Source organism: Gracilinanus agilis, chromosome 1 (assembly GCF_016433145.1).
Source record: "Gracilinanus agilis isolate LMUSP501 chromosome 1, AgileGrace, whole genome shotgun sequence".
Taxonomy (NCBI): domain Eukaryota; kingdom Metazoa; phylum Chordata; class Mammalia; order Didelphimorphia; family Didelphidae; genus Gracilinanus; species Gracilinanus agilis.
In genome coordinates, this window is record NC_058130.1 from 344,513,681 (window position 1) to 344,538,541 (window position 24,861).

At 37.7% G+C, this 24,861-nt stretch overlaps 1 protein-coding gene across 1 annotated transcript in view; it reads right to left on the bottom strand.

Moving 5' to 3' along the window:
* ARSB (arylsulfatase B) overlaps positions 1–24,861 on the bottom strand; it is a 212,826-nt gene that overhangs the window by 94,787 nt on the left and 93,178 nt on the right. The window contains exon 3 of the mRNA XM_044680917.1: positions 8,592–8,835. Within this exon, the coding sequence (XP_044536852.1) occupies positions 8,592–8,835 (244 nt within the window). The remainder of the gene's footprint in view (positions 1–8,591; positions 8,836–24,861) is intronic.

A 24,861-nucleotide genomic window follows, 5' to 3' on the forward strand; every position in this document is an offset into this window, starting at 1 on the left:
AGGCTTTAGCAGATGCTGCATCCAATGAATGGCCATCTTAAAGCAAATTCCAGTTGTGAGAATATTCTCTTCAGGGACTTATATTCTTTCATAATAACACTAGCTCACACATTTAAACTGTGGGGTTTGCAAAGCACTTTTACATATATTATCTAACATAATCCTTACATGAGGTAGGTAATGCAAATATTATTTTCCCTATTTTATAGGGGGTTCAGCAGTCACACCTATATCCCAAGTTTGAGGATTAGAGAATGAAGAAAGCAAAGACTGAATTAGGAACCATATGCCCTATAGAAGGGTTCCCCTTCTTTTAAGAAAGCCGAGGCTCCAATATTTAAATTTGCTTTCCCCAATTCAATGTTCAGTATTCTATCTGCTACACTGTGCTGACTAAAGTAACAAAATAATTTATAAAGTAATTCTAAGCAAATAAAATTTAATTGATTTGCATAGTATCCCCAAAAGGTCGATAAAATCCTATTTAATTATCCTATTTTCCTGAAATCATTCTATTCTCCCAAATCTTAAATAATCCAATGAGTCGACTAATTTAATATATCTAGTTAACCTAACTTAAGATCAGAGAATTTTAGAATTGGAAGAGGTCAACTTGTCCAACCCTGTCATTTTACCAGTGAAGAAACTGAGGCCCACGTAAGTGAAATAACTTATCCGTGATCACACATGTATTAAGCTGCAAAACTGAGATTTGAACCTAGTCCCAGAAGAAGTATGTTTTCCATCATACCATCTTGCATATTTGGCAGAGCTAAGTTTTATCGGAAACTGTCTTTCTTACCTTGTGATATAATTGGAAAAGAAAATTTTTTCCTCTTTCACAAAGTCATTTATAATTCTATTTAAAATCTGCATTCAGACAGATGGAGAATTTTTTCATTTTTACATTTTCACTTTTATTGATGTGTTTTGTTTTACACTGCAGACATACACAGATTACTCTCCCTTCCTGAGAGGTTTCTAGTAACCAAGTATAATGGTTAAGTAAAATAACCAATACAGTGACCTTGTCTAAAAGTTCAAACAGCACTTCATAGCTACAACACTTCTCATTTTTCTATTTTTTTTTAATGAATAAAAATCTTTTCCTCAAAACCTGGACTCCATTGAGGGAGGAAAAAAAGAAATTAATTTCTTCTAACAAATGTGAAGTCAAGCAAAACAAATTCCTCGGTGGCTATTCACTAGGCACACACACACACACACACACACACACACACACACACACACACACATACAAATATGTATGAACATCTGTTTATATATGTGTGTATATCTATGGTTATATCTATAGAGAGAGATGCCTCATTCCATACACTAAACTTATCATTTCTCTATCATAGATAGCATGTTTCATCATTGGTCCTCTAGAATCATGAAAGGTCGTTGTATTAGTTTTAGTTCTTAAAGCTTTCAAAGCTGTTTGTTTTTGAAATGGTATTATATAAATTGTTCATCTGATTCCACTCACTTTATCTTGAGTCAGTTTATAAAAGTCCTCAGGATTATTAATTTTTTATAATATTGTTGTTATAAAATAAATTATTTTTTTGGTTCTGCTCACTTCATTCTGCATCAGTTCAACTAAGATAAAATCATCTTGTTCCTCAACTAAAATATATATATATATATATATATATATATATANCAGGATTATTAATTTTTTATAATATTGTTGTTATAAAATAAATTATTTTTTTGGTTCTGCTCACTTCATTCTGCATCAGTTCAACTAAGATAAAATCATCTTGTTCCTCAACTAAAATATATATATATATATATATATATATATATATATACGTGTGTAAGATCATCCTCCACCTACTAAGAAGGCAAGCAAAATGATGTCAATTATACATGTGAAATCATGGAAAATATATTTCCATATCAGCCATGCAAAAGAAAAAAAGAAGTGAGAAAATTATACTTCAATTTGCACCTAATTTGTCAGTTCTCTCTTTGGAGATTGATTATATTTTTTCATTATGAGTTCTTTGGAATTATCTTAGATCAGAGTAGCCAAATCTTCCATAGTTGATTATGATTACAACATTGCTCTTACTGTGCACAATGATCTTCTGGTTCTTCTCACTTCACTTTGTTCATTGAGGTCTTGCCATTTTTTTTCTGAAATCATTCCCCTTGTCATGTCTCATAGCACAATGGCATTCCATCAGCAACTTGTTCAGCCATTCCCCAGATAATGAACATCCCCTCAATTTCCAATTCTTTGTCACCACAAAAAGAGCTGCTATAAATGTTCTTGTACTTACAGGCCCTTTTCTTTTGGGGTTCAGCCCTAGCAGTGATATTGCTAGATCAAAAGTATGCAGTTTGATGGCCTTTTGAGGATAGTTCCAAATTGTTATACAGCATGATTGGACTCGTTCACAATCCCCCAAACAGTACATTGTTAGACTCTTTTACTGTTTCTGGACCAAGAGCTCCTAAAGCTGCTACCACCACTGCTAGTCCTGCACCATTTGTGCTATGGATCAGACCTTTCTTGTGGATCTCCTAACTTGTGTCAGGCTGGGAAAATATCTTCCTCTGACTTTTTGGGGGCTCTGCCACTCCAAATTGATTTGAGGAATTATTTTGAAATTGTTTGTTTGAAATTTGTATGTTAGGAGAGTTCAACTGGGTTGCTACCATTTTGACTCTAGCCCTCCACTTTCCTCACTTCTTAATAGCATGACAGTACTCCATGACATTCAGATAGTATAACATATTTAGCCATTCCTTGATGGATAGGTTATCCAGATAAAAAATTAAATATGGTGATAAAATGATTATTTTTATAGATGGTGTTTTCTGTCAATGTTTTCCCCCATTGATAATACTTTAAAAAGTATGGCCAGGTGGCAGCTGGGTAGCTCAGTGGATTGAGAGCCAGGCCTAGAGATGAGAGGTCCCAGATTTAAATCTGGCCTCAGATACTTCTTAGCTGTGTGACCCTGGGCAAGTCACTTAACCCTTTACCTAGCCCTTACCATTCTTCTGCCTTGAAACCGATACACAGTCTTGATTCTAAGACGAAAGGTAAAGGTTTAAAAAAAAGTACAGCCAATTGGAAGTCAAGACAAAAAAAACCCCAAAAAACATTGAACCACTATTGTACAAAAAATAAGTACTTCCAGGTTTGGTTTAGTTTGGTTTTGAACTAATAATGTTGATCATTTTTTGCTGATATACCCATATTCTCTAGTCCAACTTTTGATATCTCACAGGTTGAATAAAATTTTCTTTGGTCATACCACACCTCTTCCCTCACTTTATATGTTTGTATTCAATGCAAGCCACAGGTAAAGATATTCTGCCACAAATGTTTGTTAACAAAAGGCCTAATCATGGTTTTCCATTCCTGACCTCCTAAAGGCAAACCCATCTATTCAGACCTATCCTGGAAAAGTAAAACCACAGATTGAGAGCAGAGAAGAATCTTAAAAGGCCATCTATGCCAATCCCCTCATTATACACATAGGGAAATGTAGACTGGGAGAAGTTAAATAATTTGGCTATGGTCACACAAAAAGTAAGTAGTAGAGCCAAGATCTGAAACAGGTCTTCTGACTACAGATCCCAAACCCTTACTATTGTATCATACTGCTCATAAGGAAAGGGTTTCTTCTCCAGGATAATATTTCATAGTCTAGTCTTAATTTGCTCCAAATTTCACAGTGTGAAGATTCCAGAGGGGAAAAGATCTAGGAGTCACTGATCAGTGACTTGCATTTGATTCTGATGTGCTAAAATGTTTTCTAAAAGTCTACAATTTTAGACACTGAGATCACATTCCTATCAGTTTAAAAAAAAAAAAAGGTTCCAGTTTTTGACCTTCATTTTCCAAACAGTTGAGGGGTGGAGTAGGGAAACATTTTCCATAAATAAATAAATGTCGATTAAATTCCATCCATCTTGTGCCATTTATTCCTGGCCATCTGTCCTATGATGACATACCATGGGAGGAGACATTATACTTTCTTTTCCAGAAATGTCACTAGCCATATTTTTGGGAGGAGTGGGGGAGAAGTTTTTAAAAGACTCTCTGATTAAAAGTATAAATAAGTGGGAGGCAGAAAAATGTTTGACAGTTGGAAAAAAGTATTATTAAAATTTTAAAAAATTTAAATAGGCATTGACAGATCATTTTCTTCTGTAGACTTCAAAACAGACATGATGGAGAAAATAAAAATCTAATCATGTCTATGTTGATGTGGTTTGGTCTAGGGTTGGTGACAGTGATGTAGGTTTCCATGTTCAAGTCCTGGCTCCTAGCTCCATAAATTCAGACAAGGAATTGACCTTTCTGAACATTATTTTCCCCCCATGTATAAAATGGAAATAAAAATTGCATTATCTATTTCACAGGGTTATTGTGAGAATAATGTAAGAAATATAGTAGCCTTTTCCTGAACTTTGACCTATACCCTAGGTCCAAACTCCCTACTCCCAATTCCTGGTCTGGTTTGATTCAGGTAAGAACTCTATATAAACCCACTCTGTTGGGTGCTTAAGTCCATCCAGGGTCCCTCTTCCCTGTCCATCCTTCCAGTGTGAGAATAATCAAAAAACAACTTCAATAAAGTTTGTTTCACACAGAAGAAAAACAACTGCTTGAACACATGGACTGATGGGGATATTATTGGGGATGTAGACGCTAAACGATAACTCTAGTCCAACTATCAATAATATGGAATTAGGTCTTGATCAATGATACATGTAAAACCCAGTGGAATTGTGCTTCAGCTACAGGGGAGTTAGGGGGGTTTGGGGGAGAGGGAAAGAACATGAAATATGTAACTAGGGGAAAATATTCAAAATAAAATAAATTTTTTTTAAAAGTTTGTTTTACTGGGGCAGCTGGGTAGCTCAGTGGAGTGAGAGTCAGGCCTAGAGACAGGAGGTCCTAGGTTCAAACCCGGCCTCAGCCACTTCCCAGCTGTGTGACCCTGGGCAAGTCACTTCACCCCCATTGCCCACCCTTACCAATCTTCCACCTATGAGACAATACACCGAAGTACAAGGGTTTAAAAAAAAAGTTTGTTTTACTTTCTCTTTATCTGTTCCCTACTACATTCTTCTTTCTCTATCTGTTCCCATCTTGTACTACATTTTTCCCAGTGGACCTGTGCCTCCTAGCTATGTTGGTTCTTCCCTTAGAAGCATGAAGAGTCCAGGGCTGTGGCTAAGAATTCAGCAGCCACACCTGGAGCCTGAGGTTCTGACTTGGGGAATGTCCAAGGCAAGGGCTGAATCTGATATCATGTATCCTCCCTAGCACCAGGGCGTCACATGCTCCTGGGGCTTATCCCCCTGGAAAAGTGGCAGATAAGAGAGACTGTTGCCTCTCCCTGGATAGAATTGTATTCCAAATCTTCCTAAGTCTGTGTTAAGATAGAGCAATGATTCCCAAAGTGGGCGCTACCGCCCCCTGGTGGGTGCTGCAGCAATCCAGGGAGGCAGTGATGGCCACAGGTGCATTTATCTTTCCTATTAATTGCTATTAAAATTTAAAAAAAAAAATAATTTCCAGGGGGCTAAGTAATATTTTTTCTGGAAAGAGGGCGGTAGGCCAAAAAAGTCTGGGAACCACTGAGATAGAGCCAAACAAGAAAACATGTGTAAAAGGTCCTGTAAAGCCTAAAGGATTTGTACAAACATGAGTTGTTCTTATTTCAAAGACCTGTGGTTTCACTGGTGGGGTACCCTTTTGGCTGATACAGACTGTAACTCCTCTCGAACTCTGAACCCAGTCTATCTGTGGCTGGAGCTAGATACCATCTCCTATAGCAGCCATTTGGTGATAAGTCCCTTCCATCACAACAAGGCTGATACTCAGATATTTGACCCATCATGAAGCTTATACTCAAAGCATTTCTGTGAATCAATTTCCTCATTTATAAAATAAGCAGGTTGGAATAGGTAATCTCTAAAGTGTCGCTTGCTTTAAGTCTATAAGCATTCATTCCTTATGCTCCCTTTCGCTGGGTAAAAAGCATCCAGTGACAGTATATAATTCACTAGCTATTGCCTAGATTTTACAGCTGTTTTTTAAGACACTAAAAAATATTTCCATTACCTTTCGCTGAATGATTCTTAAATCCATTTCTAGCATGTAGCAGAATATGGTGACTAGACACCATGGCCACCATGATAACAGCTTGCATATATATAAGTATATAGAGAGTTTCGATATTTATGAAGCACTTTCCTTACAACATTATGGATCAAGTATTATGAATACTATTACCAGGCAGTAAATAAATACTTGTTGGTTGTTCAGGCACAAATTTACAGGTAAAAATTCAATTCAACTCAATAAATATTTTTAATCACCTTCTGCATGTAAGGCACTGTGCTAGGCACTAGGGGTGGAGAGATTGGCATAAAATAGCCCCCGACCTGAAAGAACATTGGAAAAGAACATAAACATTGAAAATTAAAGAAAAAAGTACAAAATAATTTCCAGGGGAAGCTAGGTGGCTCAGTGGATAGAGAGCCAGGACTGGAGTCAGGAGGACCTGGGTTCAAATCTAATCTCAGACATTTCCTAACTGGGCAAGTCACTTAATCCCCTTTACCTAGCCCTTGCCCTTCTATCTTAGAGTTGTTTTTAAAAATAAAAAAATTTAATTTCTAGGGATGAGGTACATATCTAATATGAAGGGCAGTTTGTTAACAATAGAACAGGGATTTGACAGGACACGATGGAAGGTTAGAATAGAATCGGATAGGGTTATGGTTGGATAGTCACTAGGTGACTCAGTGGATAGACTACCAAGCAAGGAATTGAGAAAACTTGGGTTCAAATCTGGCCTCAGATACTTCCTAGCTGTGTGACTCTGGGCAAGTTTGCCTCTCTTTTCTCATCTGAAAATAAGCTGGGAAAGAAAAGGCAAACCACTCTAGTATTTCTGCCAAGAAAACCCCAATAAATGTCACGAAGAGTCAGTTAGGACTGAAACGACCAAACAATAGCAAGGAAGGGATACAGGAGGGATGCAGCTGACACGGATGGGCATGAGGGTACAAGACGTGCTGTTTAGGAAAGAGAGTTTCAGTCTAGGCAGCCTACCACTCTGAAACACAAGGATTCTAAATGGAGCAATAGATTCGCATGCCAGATTAGGAATCCCTAAAACAAGATTTGAACCTTTGGATTGGTAAAAGGAGAATGTAGAGTCACTTGCAATGCAGATCCCTGGACCACAGCACTGAATCTTGCTTCCAGCTTGACACTGAAATACTTGTGACTACTTTGAGTCTGTCCATTCTCCAAACACTCCAAAGCCATTTAACTAGACTATCATTTAGTCTACATTTCTCCTTTATCACAAGAAGAAGGGGAAATATATTTTTTTCAAACACTTTGCTAATATCTAGGAAAACTGGTATCTAAAACAGTGGTGTGAAACTCTAATAGAAATAGGGACCATTCAAGTCACTTGACCCCCATTGCCCAGCCCTTACCACTCTTCTGCCTTAGAATCAATACACAATATGGATTCTGAGACAGAAGGTAAGGGCTTAAAATAAATAAATAAATAAACAAACAAACAAATAAACGAATGAATGAATAAGCAAGCAAACAAACAAATGAATGAAAAGGTAAATAGCTGAACAAACAAATAAAACAAACAAATTAAAAGAAATAATCTTTTAATTTTAATCCATTAATCCATACAGTCTAGATATAATCTATACTTTCAATAGGTGGGGCACAGGGGGCAGCTGGGTAGCTCAGTGGATTGAGAGCCTGGCCTAGAAACAGGAGGTCCTGGGTTCAAATCTGACCTCAGACACTTCCCAGCTGTGTGACCCTGGGCAAGTCACTTGACCCCCATTGCCTCACCCTTACCACTCTTCTACCTTGGAGCTAATACACAGTATTGACTCCAAGATGGAAGGTAAGGGTATAATATATATATACATACATACATACATATGTATATATATATACATATGTATATATATATATATGGGGCATATAGTGACTTAGGTTTAAGCTGTAATATTATCTATGTTTTATTGTATTTTTATTTATTTTGTTAAATATTTCCCAACTAATTTTAATCTGGTTCAGATAGCACTAGAGTTCAGCATATATGACACTTCTGATCTATGGGGTTCCTTGATCTACCAGTTTACTAACCCTGTCAAAAAAGGAAAGAGTCTGGCCATGAGACTGTGCTATGTCTGACACTTCGCAAACTTTAAAGTGCTATATAAAATGGCAGCTGTTATTATTCACATATGTAAGTCTCATTCTATTTGAGTCCATTTGAGTCTATTTGAGTCTGTTTTTAAGAGAACCAACTATGGGGGCAGCTGGGTAACTCAGTGGATTGAGAGTCAGGCCTAGAGACAGGAGGTCCTAGGTTCAAATCCAGCCTCGGACACTTCCCGGCTGTGTGACCCTGGGCAAGTCACTTGACCCCCACTGTCTACCCTTACCACTCTTCTAATTAGGAGCCAATACACAGAAGTTAAGGGTTTAAAATAAAAAAAAAATAAAAAAAAAGAGAACCAACTATTATATGGAGAATAACTATGTAATTTAATATTACCTGATCGTCTTCCACACATCAAAGCCATCTAGTGGTTTGGTGCCATTTGTACTTCCACCAGCAAGGTTGACTAGAGTAGGCAGCCAGTCAGAAATGTGGATGAGTTCCGAGCTTTTCACTCTTTTCTGTTTCAGTAAGGGGCTGGCTACAAAGCCCACCCCTCGAATTCCACCTTCCCACAGCGTCCATTTTCTTCCTCTTAATGGCCAGTTGTTTCCCCCTGCCAAAGTCTGTCCGCCATTGTCTGGAACAAAATCAGATATCTGTATAAAGACCATGTTAGCATTTACTGAAGAGATGAGATCTTTAATTCTCCAATGGTTTGAGGACATTTGTGAGAAAGAAATTCAGTGATGGTAATTCCTCAAGATGGATCTCTGTCCTACAGAAGACGATTTTGTATTAAAATTGCTAATGAAATTGTGTATAAACTAAAATCCAGAAACTGTGAAAGTTGAAGTCTGATGTATAGATGAAAAGACTAAGTCCAAGTAGCTTTTTACCTAACTATGGCTCCCAATAAGATAGTTGAGCAGGTAGTCTGATTTACTTTAGGCTATAATCTTTTTTTTAAAATTTCTATTGATATATTTGTTTTTATATCACCTTTATTTCTGAACAGCTGCCTCCTCAGCTCCTAAAGAGGAAGCTATCCCTTGTACCAAAGAATAAAAAAGAGGCATCTAAGCAGCACAGTGTCTGGCCTAAGGTTGGGAGAGCCTGGGTTCAAATCTGGCCTAGCAATGAGACCTTGGGCAAGTCACTTAACCTCAATTGTTAAAATAGCCTTTGCTGTTCTTCTAATGCTGTTCTCAGAGTCAGTACTGAGACAGAAGGTAAAGGTTTTAAAACAAAAAAGAATTAAAAAAAGAGGAAAAAGTCATTCAGCAAGATAGTAACCCATCAACTAAATCAGGTTATTAAGTTTTTGTTACAAAATTTATAATTAGGTATCCCACATATCTCAGTGTAAACTAAGATCATCAAGAATGTGAAGTGAGACACATGTAAAACCCAGTGGAATTGCTTGTTGGCTATGGGAGGGAGGTTGGAGGAGGGGAGGGAAAAAACATGAATCATGTAATCATGAAAAAATTTTAATTAATCAATAAAAATTTTTTTTTTAAAAGAATGTGAATAGCGCATTTCTTTAATAGGTTAAACTACTCTGAAGGCAGCTAGGAGGTACAGTGGGTAGAGTGCTGGATCTAGAATCAGATAGACCTGAGATAAAATATGACCTCAGACTCTTACTAGCTGTGCGACCCTGGGCAAGTCACTTAACCTTGTTTGCCTCCATTTCCTCATCTGTAAACTGAGCTGGAAAAGGAAATGGCAAACCACTCCAATATCTTTGCCAAGAAAGCCCCAAATGGGGTCATGAAGAGTCAGACAGGACTGACATGACTGAACAACAACAGACATTCAATAGGAAAAAATACTGTGAAAGAGTTCTCTGCTCAAGGCAGCTTGACAAGGTGGGCTTGTCTAGGATAGCTCTAGGGATGTGTACCATTTATTTTTCTTAATGACACAGGGAACAAAGAAGTCAAGAAAAGTGTTCCATAACTCAGGAAACGTATTTGCCATTCTTGTGTGCCTTCTTGAATTGAATTGAATTAAGTACGGGGGTCCCAAGAGGGAACTAACTCCATTTCCCTTAGGGTGGTTTTTTTCCTCCTGTAACTGGTAAGCCCCACTGGTAGGCTTCCTCCTACGATGACTGGTTGATATCAATGAGTTAGTGAGACTTAAATCACCTTAATAAAGGGTTATTTACTAAGGTGGTGTAGTAAGATCAGTTAGTATAAAATATCCCTTCAAAAGTCTGTGATATGCTCTCTCCCCAGTTCATACAGGCTCTAGGAGAAAATGGAGTCAAGTTTAGAGAGTCTATAGGACAAAGCGATAACTCCGGGCTCCTGGCTGCTGGATGTCCTTTTTTCCTTTCATGTAGGTACTTGTGAAATTCTCATTAGGCAGAGTATAGATTGTGCTGTTGGATTCCTTAATAATTTTGTATCATGGACCCTTTTGGCAATGGGGTTAAGCCTGTGGACTCCTTCTTGGGATGTTTTTAAATATATAAAATAAAAGATATGTATAGTACAAAAAAGGATTACAAAGACAACCAATTATATTTTTTAATATTTTATTATATTTTTATTTTCTATTTATGTATCTATTTTAATTATATATTTTATATACAATATGTTTATCATTTATAATATATTGTTTATATATTTTGTATAAAATTTTTATATTATTACATGTTATATAACAATTTCAATATTTGGGGATTTGGGGAAATCCTTTTCATAATGTAAATATATGTGTATATGCATGTATAGAAATATCGGTGTATATGTATATGTGTATATGTATGTATAATACATGTATATTTATGCATGCAAACATAAACACATACACATATAGTATGGACCTTGGGTTAAAAAGCTCTGGGTAAAGGGCTGAAGCTGCCTTTCTTTCCTATATCTAGTTTGTCATCAGCTCCCAATGTAGAGACTACCACCAGTTACTGCCATTTGGGGTACGTTGTTAGGATACCAATCCAAGCCTTCTGTCTTTCCAAAATTCACAAAGTAGTAAAGGAGGAAAGGGAGAAGACTAAGGCTACTCACATCCAACCCCTCCCCAAACAAGTCCTCTCATAGACTTAGCTGGAACAACTTTCTCCTCATTTGCCACTCAAATCTCTTGGGTTCAAAACTGGTTTGTTTTTATTAAGGAATGATAGGACAAGAGGCAAACAGCAAAAACAAAGCTTATTAGCTAATAACAACAAATCCCATTTGGACCATCACTCCATTTAATCTACTAGCTTTCAAGGACTTCTCATACTCGGTTTAATTGCCTTGTTTGATTGATTCAGTTAAGCACATTTAGGTCTCATTCACTCTTAATTCATACTTACTTTTAAATAGGACTAGGTAATTCATTGATTGATTCAACGAGCACCTCCTCTTACACATGGAAGAGCCCATGAAATAGTTCAAGTAAATCCTATAGATACAGAGTAAGTTCTAAGCTAGTAGGTTTTATGCCTCCACTTCCTAAGGAAATAAAAAACTTTCTCAGCTAAAAATGTCTAAGAAAAGAATAATTCTGAAAATTAAGCTATATTTGAGACATTCAGGGCAAACCACTGCACTAAGTGGAATACAGTAAAAGACATAATTTCCTACTCTGATTTGAATTTCCTGTAGAGAAGACAACAATAATATGAATATATAAAAACAACAGAAATAGTGTATAATTTTCATAAAATCCAGACTTAAAAAATTTTTTGAGAAAAAACATCAGGGAAAGAAGATCATTAGCTCCCCAAATCAAGAAAATGAACTGTTTGGAGAAGGTGCCATAAAGAAATCTAAAAGAAACCTACCCTGCATCAGAAGATCTAGAATGAAATTTGGGATGTATCAGGATGTATTGATTGAACTGAAGGGGGTTGAATATGTTTATTCTGAATGTAAACTCCTGTGCCAAAGTGGAATTCCCCCAAATGGCTTTTTGTCAATGTGCCTACCAATCATTGGTTTTGCTCTTTCTCTTTTATTTCCCTCTTATCTCCAACTATTGTAATTTCCTCTTAGAAAGTACAATATTATATGTATCTTTAGCTAGAAGATTTTTAAAGGTATAAGTTGGTTATGTTAAATTATTCATTGGGGAGACTAGTCTTCCAAAGAATCACAGGGGGGATTATAAAAGGGAATTCTTTATTCTCTGTCTATTTTGAGTTAATCAGTCAAGAAGCCTCTACTTAACACTTTTTTGAGCCATCAAGTAAGAGAATTCACAAGTCACTTACTTTGAGAGCTCCACCCTTTTAACTCAGTTACTCAGAAGCTTGTGAATCCTTTGATAAAAGTTTACACCCTCAGAGGACAAGAAGTGAATCCCACAGACACTGCCCCCCTAGGCAGTGCTAGGCAATTTGGAAGATGTGATTGGCTCCTGTGAAGAGGGGAAGGGACAGGAAATGACGTGGAAAAAAGGTCTATAGAAAGTCTGGAACTTCCTGTCCTTGTCACATCTCCCTTGGAAGACTTCTTTGGAGGACTGCTCCTTGGGACTTCTCCTTTGGACTTCTCTGGATTTCTGGCTTTGAGAGATTCCTGCCTTGGTGGTTCTGTGAGGAGACCCTCTCTACTTGTTGGCACTTTGGTGGTACACTCCCTTCAGCATGAGTTCTGTGGAGAGACTTTTTTCCTTGGATCCTGCATAGGCTTGCTGGTGAATGACTCGGTCTTCCATGTGGATACTGACTAATTTCCTGGCTTCTGGAGAGGTTGGTTCTAAAGATTCCTGCTTTGGCTTTGGAGGAGGCGACATTGGTGGAACTCTAACTGAAGACACCACTGGGAACTCTGGCTGAGGATTACCAGGAAATCCACGTGGAGACAAGGAACTTGGGGAAGCCCTGCCAGGGCTGAGCTGAACACAGGAATAGCACTTAGGGTGGTATGCTAGACAATTCTCTACCTTCTTCTTACATTTTTCCACTTTCATTCTTTCCACCTCTTTGTAAATAAAGCTGCTAAAAGTCATTTTGACTTAAACTGTATTATTTTTAAATTGGCAACCACCATATTACTTTAGAATTCTCATATTTAGCATAAGACCTAAATTTAAACTCTTGCAATATGTAAATATATTCGATTAACTTTGGCAGAGAGCAAAATATAGGTAAAATTCCTTTATAATGAACTCCACTGGGACTTATGGCATGACTTTTATAAGGGAAATTAAGTAAATTGGATACACTGCTGGAAAGCACACATCAAATCTAAAGGACTAGAGATGAAAGATTACCAATTCTTAGCTTATTTGGTAACTGGGAATTGGCAAGTAAAAAATGTTTCTTAATTCAGTGGAGAAAGAAAAGAGGTGTCAGGCACACATCACCCCATTTCCTTTCCTTCTCTTAATCTCTGGATCTTGTTTTCTTTGGCAAGTAGCTCAGAATTTTCCATGGCTTTGGTTTAAGTGGTTGGATTTTTTGTGATAGGAAGATCTGATGAAGGGTTGTTGAAACTCATTAGCTGCCAAGTCTGGTCAAATCTACCTCCTTGACATCTCTTGTATCCATCGCCTTTCTTAACACAAGCACCCTTCATAACTCCTTACTTGGACAACTAAAAAAGCCAATTGGTTAATTTACTAATGAATTCTTATTAGTCTCTCTCTCCTCCAATCTTTCCTCCACATGGCTACTAAATTGATATTCAAAATACAACACTATTCATGCCACCCCCTTCCTCAAGAAGCTCCTTGTTGCCTCTTGGATAAAGTACAAACTCCTCTGGCGTTTAAACACTCATAATAATGTAGCTCCAGCTTAATATTACATTATTTCCCCTCATATACTCCAGTCAAATTATTCTATTTGTTGTTCCCTCTGGATGACCTTCCATGCCTAGTCTCCATGACTTTGTACAGGTTGTCCTCTATACCTAATGTTCTCCCTCTTCTCTTCTGTCTTCTGAAAAACTTAGTTTCTTTCAAGATTCAGCTTAACTATGATCTCCAAGAGGCTTTTCCTTATCCTTCCAATTTTTTGTGTCCCCTTCAATCACTTTGAATTTGGTTTGTTTATTATTCTGTGTCCACTTATATGAATATTGCATCCATCTTAATAGAATGTAAACTCCTTCAGGGCAAAGACAATCTTACTTTTTTCTTTCTATCTCCAGTCTCTAACACAATTCCTACAACATAGTAATGCTTAAAAGTGCTTCTTGTTGAAGCCATTCTCCAACTGACAAATGGTCAAAGGATATGAACAAGCAGTTTTCAAAAGAAGAAATCAAAGCTATCAATAATCATATGAAAAAAGTTCCAAATTCCTCTTGATTAGAGAAATGTAAATTAAACAACCTCACACCTATCAGACTGGCCAATTAAACAGCAAAAAATGATAAATGTTGGAAGGGATGTGACAAAATTAGGGCGCTAATGCATTGGGGGAGTTGTGAACTGATCCAACCATTCTGGAAGGCAACTTGGAACTATGCCCCAAGGACTATAAAATGATGTATACTCTTAGAACCAGTAATTCCACTATTAGGTCTGTATCCCAAAGAGATAAAAAGGTTGGGGTGGGGAGGGAGAAAACTACTTGTACAAAAATATTTATAGCAGCCCTTTTTTGTGGAGACAAAGAATTGGAAATTAAGAAGATATCCATCAATTGGGGAATGGCTGAACAAATTGTGGCATATGATGGTACTATAAGAAATGATGAACAGGATGATTTCAGAGAGAGCTGGAAAGATCTACAAGAAATGATGCAGAGTGAAATAAGCAGAACCAGGAGAACATCGTACACAGTAAGAGCAATACTGTGGGATAATCAACTGTGAAAACCTTAGCTACCCTCAGCAATACAATGATCTAGGATAATTCTGAAGGTTTTATGAGAAAGAATGTTATTCACCTCCAGAGAAAGAGCTATTGGAGTTGGAATGCAGATGAAAGCATGTGATTTTTCACTTTAGTATATTGGGGTTTAGGTTTTTATATTAATATTCTTTTACAAAAATAAACAATATGGAAATATGTTTTGCATGGTAATACATGTATGATCCAGATCAAATTGCTTACCATCTCTGGGAAAGGGGAGAGGAGGGAGTAGAGAGACAAGTGGATTATATAACTGCAAAAAACTTAGGTGGAAATTGTTATTACATGAAACTGGCAAAATAAAATATCTTCACAAAAAATAAGTTCTTATTCATTGGCTGGTTGAAAAGAAAGAGATTAAATAGCTCATCTACAGCTCAGCTTAACTATCTTCTCTCTAACATCAATGAAAATAACACAGAATCACTATACAGAGTCCAGAGGAAATTCTTGTACATTATTATTCAACATATTGAATTTATTGTAAATGATCAAAGCTTTGAAATAGTCTTCACTTTTTTCACATTTTTTTTAGAATACTTTTCCATTGTTCCATGATTCATGTTCTTTCTCTCCTCTCTTCCCACCCCCCTCCTGGAGCTAAAAAACAATTCCAATTGTGGAAATAGTCTTTAGAGAACTTTTGTTGGCCATGGCATTTGATGTCAAGAGATTTTACTAGTAGTTGAAAAAGTGAGAAGGATGAAGGATGAGGTCAGAGGAGCCAAGAGAGAGGTACCTGGATCAGAACTTAATTAGCCTGGACAGTTTCATGGGGACATAAGCACTGAGTCCAGTTTTAAAGGAAGGAAGGGACAGGGTTTGATTGAAAGAAGGGTGAGAGAGTTCTAGGCATTCAAAAGAAGTAATGAAAGGGAACTGTGTCCAATAGCTAGCATGAACTGTTAAATACTGAGCTCTCATTTCCCCTTTAAGCCCGGGAAGTCTGTAGCCATACACTCTTCGGGATTTTTCTCTAGGTTCTTTATTCTATTTTTTTTGTGTTTCGCTGTGGGAGTAGAAAATGGAGGGTAGTAGCCTAAGCAACTTGCACAACTCACTAGAGGATTTATACTGGTTATAAATAATCTGGTTATAAAGAATCGCTTTCAAAGGAACTCTCCAAGGTTGGAGATGTTTCAAAATTATACTGTAATTGAAACTCTGATTGACCTACTTCCATTTCTAAGACACTGGCCCTTAGGTAAATGTCGGGTGTGTGTGTGGGGTAAAGGGAAGTCTCCTCTCACCTTCTGTCTGCCTCACTCACCAAGTCATTGAGGAACAATCTTGACCTTTGCACTATCCACTTCAATTTCCACTGCCTGCCCATAAGGGTCAAGTGGAAACTAGATTTACCATTGGATGGCAATGACATTCTAAGTCTTACCATATTTATTTTTGACAAAAATACCAGACCCAACCATTAAATATCCCCAATATATTAAATATACATTCTATTTCATAACAGTTAATCATCCTTATACAATCATACCAACAAGAAAGCTAACTCTTTAGATGGAGGGAAATTCTTCCTCTCTTTGTGAGGCTAATAAAAGGTATCCCCTTAAACTATTATCAGAATTGGGGTGAATGTGACACAGAAATACCTCATTAAAAAAATCTGTTGGAATAGCCAAGTTGAATGTTATCCCAGTCTGCTGTCTAGATTGCTACTCATTATAGTGGTTTATCCTATGAACAGTATCTGGGGCCATTTAGGTAGCAATGTAGATAGAGTGCTGGTCTTGGAATCAAGAAGACTCATCTACCTGAGTTCAAATCTGTCCTCAGACACTTATTAGTCATATGACTGGGTAAATTGCTCAATTATGCCTCAGTTTCCTCATCTGTAAAATAAGCTGGAGAAGGGAACAGCAAACTGGCCCAGTATCTTTGTCAAGAAAACTCCAAATGGGGTCATGAAGAGTGGGACAGGATTGTTTTAAAACCACCAAACAACATAACTGGTATATATATATATATATATATATATATATATATATATATANGGGACAAGGAAGACAGTGGAAATAATCTAAGAGGCAAGAGAGGGTAATGACTAGGGTGGTGAAGAGAGGAGGGATTTGAGAGTGGAGGACAGTGTGAGAAACTCAACAGGTCATCTTTCTGGTTATGATTAGAAAGGGAGGAAAGAGAATTCAGACTTGAAAATGGTCTGAGAGCTTTAAAAGATGAAAAATTTAGAATTCTGAAAGACTTTAGAGCTCTAATCAACATCAAGATTCTAGAAGGCTCATAAAGAAAAATGCTACCTACCTCCTGAGAGAGAATGGACTCAGTGCAGATTCACAAACACACATATATGTAAGAAAGGTTATATATAGGCATATAAATTTACATTCAAGCAAAATAAGTCCCTCCATTGGCCACATATATATATATATACACATACACACATACACACATACACACATATATACACATACATATATACATATATACATACACATACAATGACAATTTAATATAAGATATAAAAGGGAGTATAAAGTAGCCCAGTATATGTAGTAGAATACAGAGCTTTCATCCTGGTGGTTTCTGCCAGAGTTGCATCTGCTGGCCTCTGGGCCACGAAGACTTGAGTTCAAGTTCTATCTTATACACATTCTGGCTGTGTGACCCTAGACAAATCACTCAAACTCTAAGGACCCCAGATAACTCTCTAAGATTCTAAGTTAAAGAGCAGGTGCCAGGAGAGGGAATTTCTTCATCTAGGAGTTCTCTTTAATACTGAAATCCCAGACCCAGTCCCTATCACTGCATGAGGGACGAGGCTTTGTGGTGCAGAGGACAGAGAGGCTAGCCTCATAGCTGGAACGATCTGAGTTTAAATCCTGTTTCTAATACCTACTACTAACTATCTAGGTAAACCGAAGGAAATCTCTTAATCTTTCCATATATTCACATTCACAACAGCCCTTTGATCCAGCCATACCATTGCTGGGTTTATACCCCAAAGAGATCATAAGGAAAAAAAAACTTGTACAAAAATATTCCTAGCCACACTCTTTATGGTGGCAAAAAATTGGAAAATGAGGGGATGCCCTTTGTCGATTGGGGAATGGCTGAACAAATTGTGGTACCTGCTGGTGATGGAATACTATTGTGCTGAAAGGAATAAAGAACTGGACGAATTCCATGTGAACTGCAACAACCTCCGGGAAGTGATGGAGAGTGAAAAGAGCAGAACCAGGAGCACATTGTACACAGAGACAGATACACTGTGGCACAATTGAACATGATGGACTTCTCAGCAGCAATGTAATGATCCAGGACAACTATGAGGGACTTATGAGAAAGAACACTATCCACATCCAGAGAAAGAACTGTGGGAGTGGAAACACAGAAGAAAAACAACTGCTTGACCACATGGTTCGATGGGGATATGAATGGGTATATAGGCTCTAAATGACTATTCTAGTGCAAATATTAATAATATGAAAATAGGTCTTGATCAATGACACATGTAAAACCCAGTGGAATTGCTCATTCGCTAGGGGAAGGGGATGGAAGGAGGGGAGGGAAAGAACATGAATCATGTAACCATGGAAAAATATTCTTAATTAATTAATTAATTAATTAGGAGTTTTCAAATAAAAAATAAAAGTATAGATAATTGCTGATGTGTATTGGTGGCTGGTGGAGAGTCTACATATTAAGAATTAGGAAAGAGAATAAGCATTTATATAGTGCTTACTGTGCCAGATCTTATGCTAAGCACTTTTCAAATATCTCATTTGATCCTTACAACAAAACCTGAAAGGTAAGCACTATTAGTAGCCTCATTTTGTAGTTGATGAAATGGAGGCAGATGAGGTTAAGTGACTTGCCTGCAGTCACAAAGCTGTTAAGCATCTCAGGCTAGATTTGAATTCCTGACTCCAAGCCTACTGCTCTGTCCTCTGTACCCTCTTACTGCCTCAGCTGGTTCAGACCATCCCTGTCCCTATCACCTTCCTATCCTGCACCCAGAAAAAAAAATTAGATATATTCCAGAGTAGTATATGAATGCAAATGCTCGGTAATGGGGTACCTAGGTGACCAAATGGATAGTGCCAGACCTTGGGAAGACTCATCTTCATGAGTTCAAATCTGGCCTTGGAATAGTTGGGTGACCCTGGATAAATCACTTCACCCTTTTTGCCTCTGTTTCCTCTAAGATGCCAGAATAGTGTAGTATAAAGGAAAGAATTTTGTGTTTTAAGGCAGAAGACATGGTTTGAATTCCAGTTCTTCAACTTACTACTTGTGGGGACCTGGCCAAGTTCCTCCATTTTTTTCTGGGCTTCAGTTTCCTCATATATAAAATGAGAAGAGGCCTAGATGGCCTCTAAGATCTTTTATAACTCTTAGTTTATGATCACATGATCCTATGACACTGATGGTGAATCGGGAGTGCCAGACCCTGCCCCCCAGAGTGAATATCACGCCCCTCCCCCACCAATGAATGCCAGGCCTGCCCCCTCCCCCACATACACATATGGGGAGGAAGGAAGTGCTCCCATTTGGCTGCTGGAAGTAGGAGCAGATGAAGTGAGGAATGTCCTCAGCAAGTGTAGAGGGGAAGGGGAGTGGCCCAAGCACTCTGCTCCCCTCCAGCTCTGCCACCTGTGAGCCGCCCATCTTACCCTCTGTGCATTCCCATTGGCTGCTGAGCAGAGGGATGGGGGATGGGAAAAATGTCATCAGGCAAGGTGGAGAGGGGGAGGGGACCAATTTTGAACAAGTCCCTCTGCCTTTCTAGTAACAAACTTGGGGCCAGGGGAAGAGGAGCCACATGTCCATAGAAAGTACTCGGTATGCCATCTTTGGCACCCGTGCCATAGGTTCACCATTACTGTCTTATGAGGTTACTCAGTTCCTTTGAGCCTTAGTTTCTACATCTATAAATTTGATTTGATGATTGCTAAGGTTCCTTGCAGCTCTAAATTTATGAACCTATGTTCCCAAAAAGGACAGAATTCCTATCTTAACCATCCCAATTAACTTCATCAAAACTCGGTTACACCAATGTAGGAAATGAATACTACCATTTCAAAACAAACCTTTCTCTCATGTTTCCTTTCCTTCTTTTTTGAAGTTATTTTTGTTGTGGTGGTCAAGTTTTCATAAAAAAAAAGATATACTTTAATTATTTCCACTTAATTTTAACTGCTTAGAATTACAATACATAATTAAAACAACACAATGAATCAATTTAGATAGTTATAATTTTGGATTTTAGGATATGCTAAAGAGAATATGGACTTATTCTCTAAATTGCACTTTTAACAAATACAATTATGTATGCTTAATTTAGATTACGTATTGTCTTCCTTATGTTTATTGCTTGTTAGTTCTCTCATGATTTATTATGATCTTCGTTAGAGTATTTTCCTCCTGGTAGTGTTGACATTGCAAATGTTTTTAGGCTGTAGATATTGCAAATTTTCAGTGGTTCAAAATTTCATTTTTAAGAGGTATTTTCCATTGTTTCATTTCCTAACAAAATTGTTAAAGGAAAAATTGCAAGTCAAAATAAGATGGTTTTCACAGCAAAAGAAACCCGGAGAACAGAGCCTTTTAACAATGTTTTGACTAAAGAAAAACCTAGTTATAAAAGCTTTGGCATCTCTATATAAATGTCAAAACAAAGGAAAGGTTAGATAATGCAAAATGTATGTAGTTCATTTCATTATTCATTACATCAATACTTCAAGGATCCATGATTTCATTTAAATACTCCTTCTACTAATGCTCTCCTAAGTATATAGATTAATGTGCTGCTACTGCCAAAAGAATTCATCAATCTATAGCCAGTACCCTAGTGATAAGCCTCTCAGAACTTAAAAGTCTTAGATCATAGACATAACACTCAAAGGCTTCCAACAACACCAGCGAAAATAACGAAAAATCTATGACAATTGCAGTCTGATGTCATTGTTTCAGAATCCAAGGTTACTTCTTAAAGGGTTCGGAGAGCATGGAAGGATGTATTTGGAAATGAAGGTGACAGCAAATACTGGAAGAACACATCAATTCAGGGATTCAGTCATCCATGATGAAAGGAGTAGTTTCAGAGAAACTTGGGAAAATTTATATGAACCGATACTGAGTAAAGTGAGCAGAACCAGGAAAACAATTTACACTAAATGAGCAACTTTTGAAAGACTTAACTCTGACCAGTGTAATGACCAAACACAATTCCAGAGAGCCTACAATGAAGCAAGCTGTCCATTTCTTGACAGGAAGATGATGAACTCAAGGTGCAAAATGAGACCAACACTGCTTCTTGGCCTTTTGATCTTAATCAGATGTAGAGATCTCAAATCTATATTTTCACACATTGCCAATGTGGGAAATAGTTTTGCTTGACTATACATATTCGTTTCAAAGGTTTTCTTTTGGGGCTGCCAGGTGGCTCAGTGGATTGAGGCAAGCCCAGAGATGGGCAGTCCTTCAAATCTGATCTCAGACACTTCCCAGCTGTGTGACCCTGGGCAAGTCACTTAACCCTATTGTCTAGTCCTTATCATTTTTCTGCCTTGGAACCAAAACACAGTATTGATTCTAAGATGGAAGGTAAAGATAAAAAAAAAAAAGCTTTTCTTTTGTCTTTTCTAGTAAGGCAAGAGGAAACTAGGAGAAAAAATAAAATCTTCTTAATTGCAATAAACAAGTAAACAAATAAAAGGAAATGAAAGTGATGTGAAAACAAATGTTTTTTTAAAGGTGAAAAAAGAAGAGGCCAGGGTCACTTCCATGCTAGAGTAATGCATAAGAAAAATATTTAAACAGAGATTATTAGTAGTCAAAATTTCCTCTCCCAAACTCCATGTCCCAAATACCAATTGGTCATGGATCATTCTGAATTTAAAAAGCATGACACCGGCCTCAGTCACTTCCCAGCTGTGTGACCCTGGGCAAGTCACTTGACCCCCATTACCCACCCTTACCAATCTTCCACCTATGAGAAAATACACCGAAGTACAAGGGTTTAAAAAAAAAAAGCATGACAATGATTATTGTTATCGTCCCCAACTAATGAAAAACATGAAGAGATCATGATAACTGAGTCCACCCAAAAGAAACCTCACTGAGATATGGAGAACTACCCAAAGTCTTCAGATCAAAGCGCAAGATTTACTCTGAGACTTATGTAGAGCACCTTCCTAATGGATGGCATATGGCACCAAGGGAAGAAGCACAAAGTTCCTGAGGTGACTTTCCTAATCAATGATGCATTATTAAGACTGGGGAAATTTTTCCTATAATAACAATAACCCTGAGGACACAAACAACTTTTGAGAACTCTGATCAACACAATCTTAACTGTGATTCCAGAGATCTGATGGTAAAGGATGTAACCCCAATCTGGATAGAGAGATGCCAGACCCACGGTACAGGATAATATGTACGTTTTTTTAATATAGACAACTATGACTATGTCATACAATTTACTAGGTCCATACCCCAATGACATCAAAGAAAGAGGGAAAGGACCTTTACATTTAACCAAAAATATTTGTAATAGTTCTGATCATGGAGGCCAAAAATTGGGAACTGAAAAGATATCCTCTTATTAGGAAATGTCTAAGCAAATTGTGATACATAAATATATTATATTATATTGCCATAAGAAATAATGAAATGGATAATTTTAGAGGAAATTGTGCAGACATGAAATGATGCCAGCAAAGTGAGAATAGGAGAACAGTTTATACAGTGATGACATTATAAAGGTCTTGCCTTTGAGGAGTATATTCTATCTTCAAATGCTGTGTGGTATGTGGGATCATTTGGGGGTGGCCCCTGAGACCCTGATAAGGAATTAGGCACACAAAAGTTATAAGCCCCAGAAATAGAGCTCTCATGGAAATCCTAGAGATATAAAAACAAACTGCCTGAGGGCATTCGAGGACAGAATTTGTCCCAGTGTGGAAGGTGGCTATTCTCAGAATCTTCACTCAGCTATGTTCCAATGATCCCAAAGGACAGTTTGACATAAAACAGAATCAGAATTTGCAGGCTAGAAAACTAAACACAAATGCAAAGCAGAAATGCTCTATCCCAGTTATTCATGAAATTTAAACTAGATGAACTAATGTAGACATAGACTAGAAGATCTGTTTGTTCTGGGGGAAAAAAGAACCCTAATAATGAAAACCTGCCTTCCTAGATAGGTAATTTATATATCCTTTACAACCACAAACACAGAAAGAATTGTGAGCTTCCCTTATCATTTATTATTTTGAATGGTTCTACCAAGCTTCATGAATTTAAATAAAGTACATCAGTTATCAATGGAAAAGGTACAAGAGCCTTAACCTCTGATTCAAGTTAAACATCATAAAAAAAAAAGAATATTTATTCAAAGATGACCTAGGAAGGCGTTCCTGCAGCCCTCTATTTTACCAGCAGGGAAATTCCTCCGTGGCCATGCCAGAATGAGTCATAACAAGCAGGTCAGATCAATGGTTTGACCCTCCGGTCCACAGTGGGACACTAATCCAACTTCACAAACTGATTGAAGGCAGCAGCAAGGAGGGAGAGTTCCTGCTGAGATGGCGGGAGAGGGAGGGCTGATGTAATGAAACTGGCAGCCAGATCTCAAATAACTGATGTTGCCACCAGAACAATCCAAGATAAAGGAAGATGGATGCAGAGAAAAGAGCAAAGCTAAGACGACGTGAAGATAAGAAAGGTTTGTAAATAGTTACAGTAAAAGATTCTCTCACTTTAATAAGGCCAGCTTTGCTGCTTAGAATGGTCAGATGCCAATGGGATTCATTTCATATCTATTTAAACATTTATTAGGGATGAAAAAGGCTTGAAAGACCATTTTCCTTGACAGATTGAAAACATTTGGCTTCACAAAGTCAGCATGGCGCAGGAAATCTGGGAGACAACAGTGATCCAGCCAGGCTTCTGTGTCACTGTGTTTGTATGTGTAGAAAGGGGTTCAAGCTAAAGAGAATGGGACATTTAGAAACTGTTAGATATAAACATGAAGAGGGTGGGGATTGTTTTATTATTGCCTTTGCATTTTCAATGCCTTGCACACAGTAAGCAACTAATAAGCACTAGTCAATTGGCTAGAAAGCTGCTATCATCAAGGAGCCACTGATGGGGCTATTATTTTGATTTTCCATAAATATCATCCCCTAACCTGAAGACTCGGCCTCCCCTTAGGTTAGGGCTGCAGCAGGCACAAGTAGCCTATTTTTGTTTCACCCATATTCTCAAGTAAAATCTGTCCACCACTCTCCTTGATAAATCTGGCTGAGGCCAGGGAGTTTGATGTTTTTGCTGATGAAGCTGTTTTTATAACAAACTACAAATACTTTCCAGTAGAGTCTTTCCATTCACCTACCCAAGATTTTCCTTTTCTCAGAGCCCTAGAAAACTTTTTTTTTATCAGATGTGTCTATCCTTTCATGTTGCCCATTGTAATATATAGAAAATGGTCAGCCATTTTTGTAGGTGTAAAAGAGCAGTTTGCCCCTTTAGAATACAGAACCTGGCAAGGCAGCCCCAGGCATGTGCCAACTGGGAAAGGAGTATAAATTGAGGAGCAAAACCCCTCAGGGGCCACTTCTTCTCTGGGTTAGGGAAGCAGAAGGTTGTCTACTCTCTGGGCTCCAGGAGGAGGGTAGATTGGTATAAGCAGGCAGGCAGGGGTCAGACTTCTTTGCTAACTATATCAATCACCTTATTATTGATAAGGCAACTGAGTCTTAATTATCAAACAGGATTATTTCATCATCAAAATATCCAAAATCTATAACAGCTTCTGAGCCAGGGGAGACTCTCAAAGTCCCCTGGACTCAGCACCTAG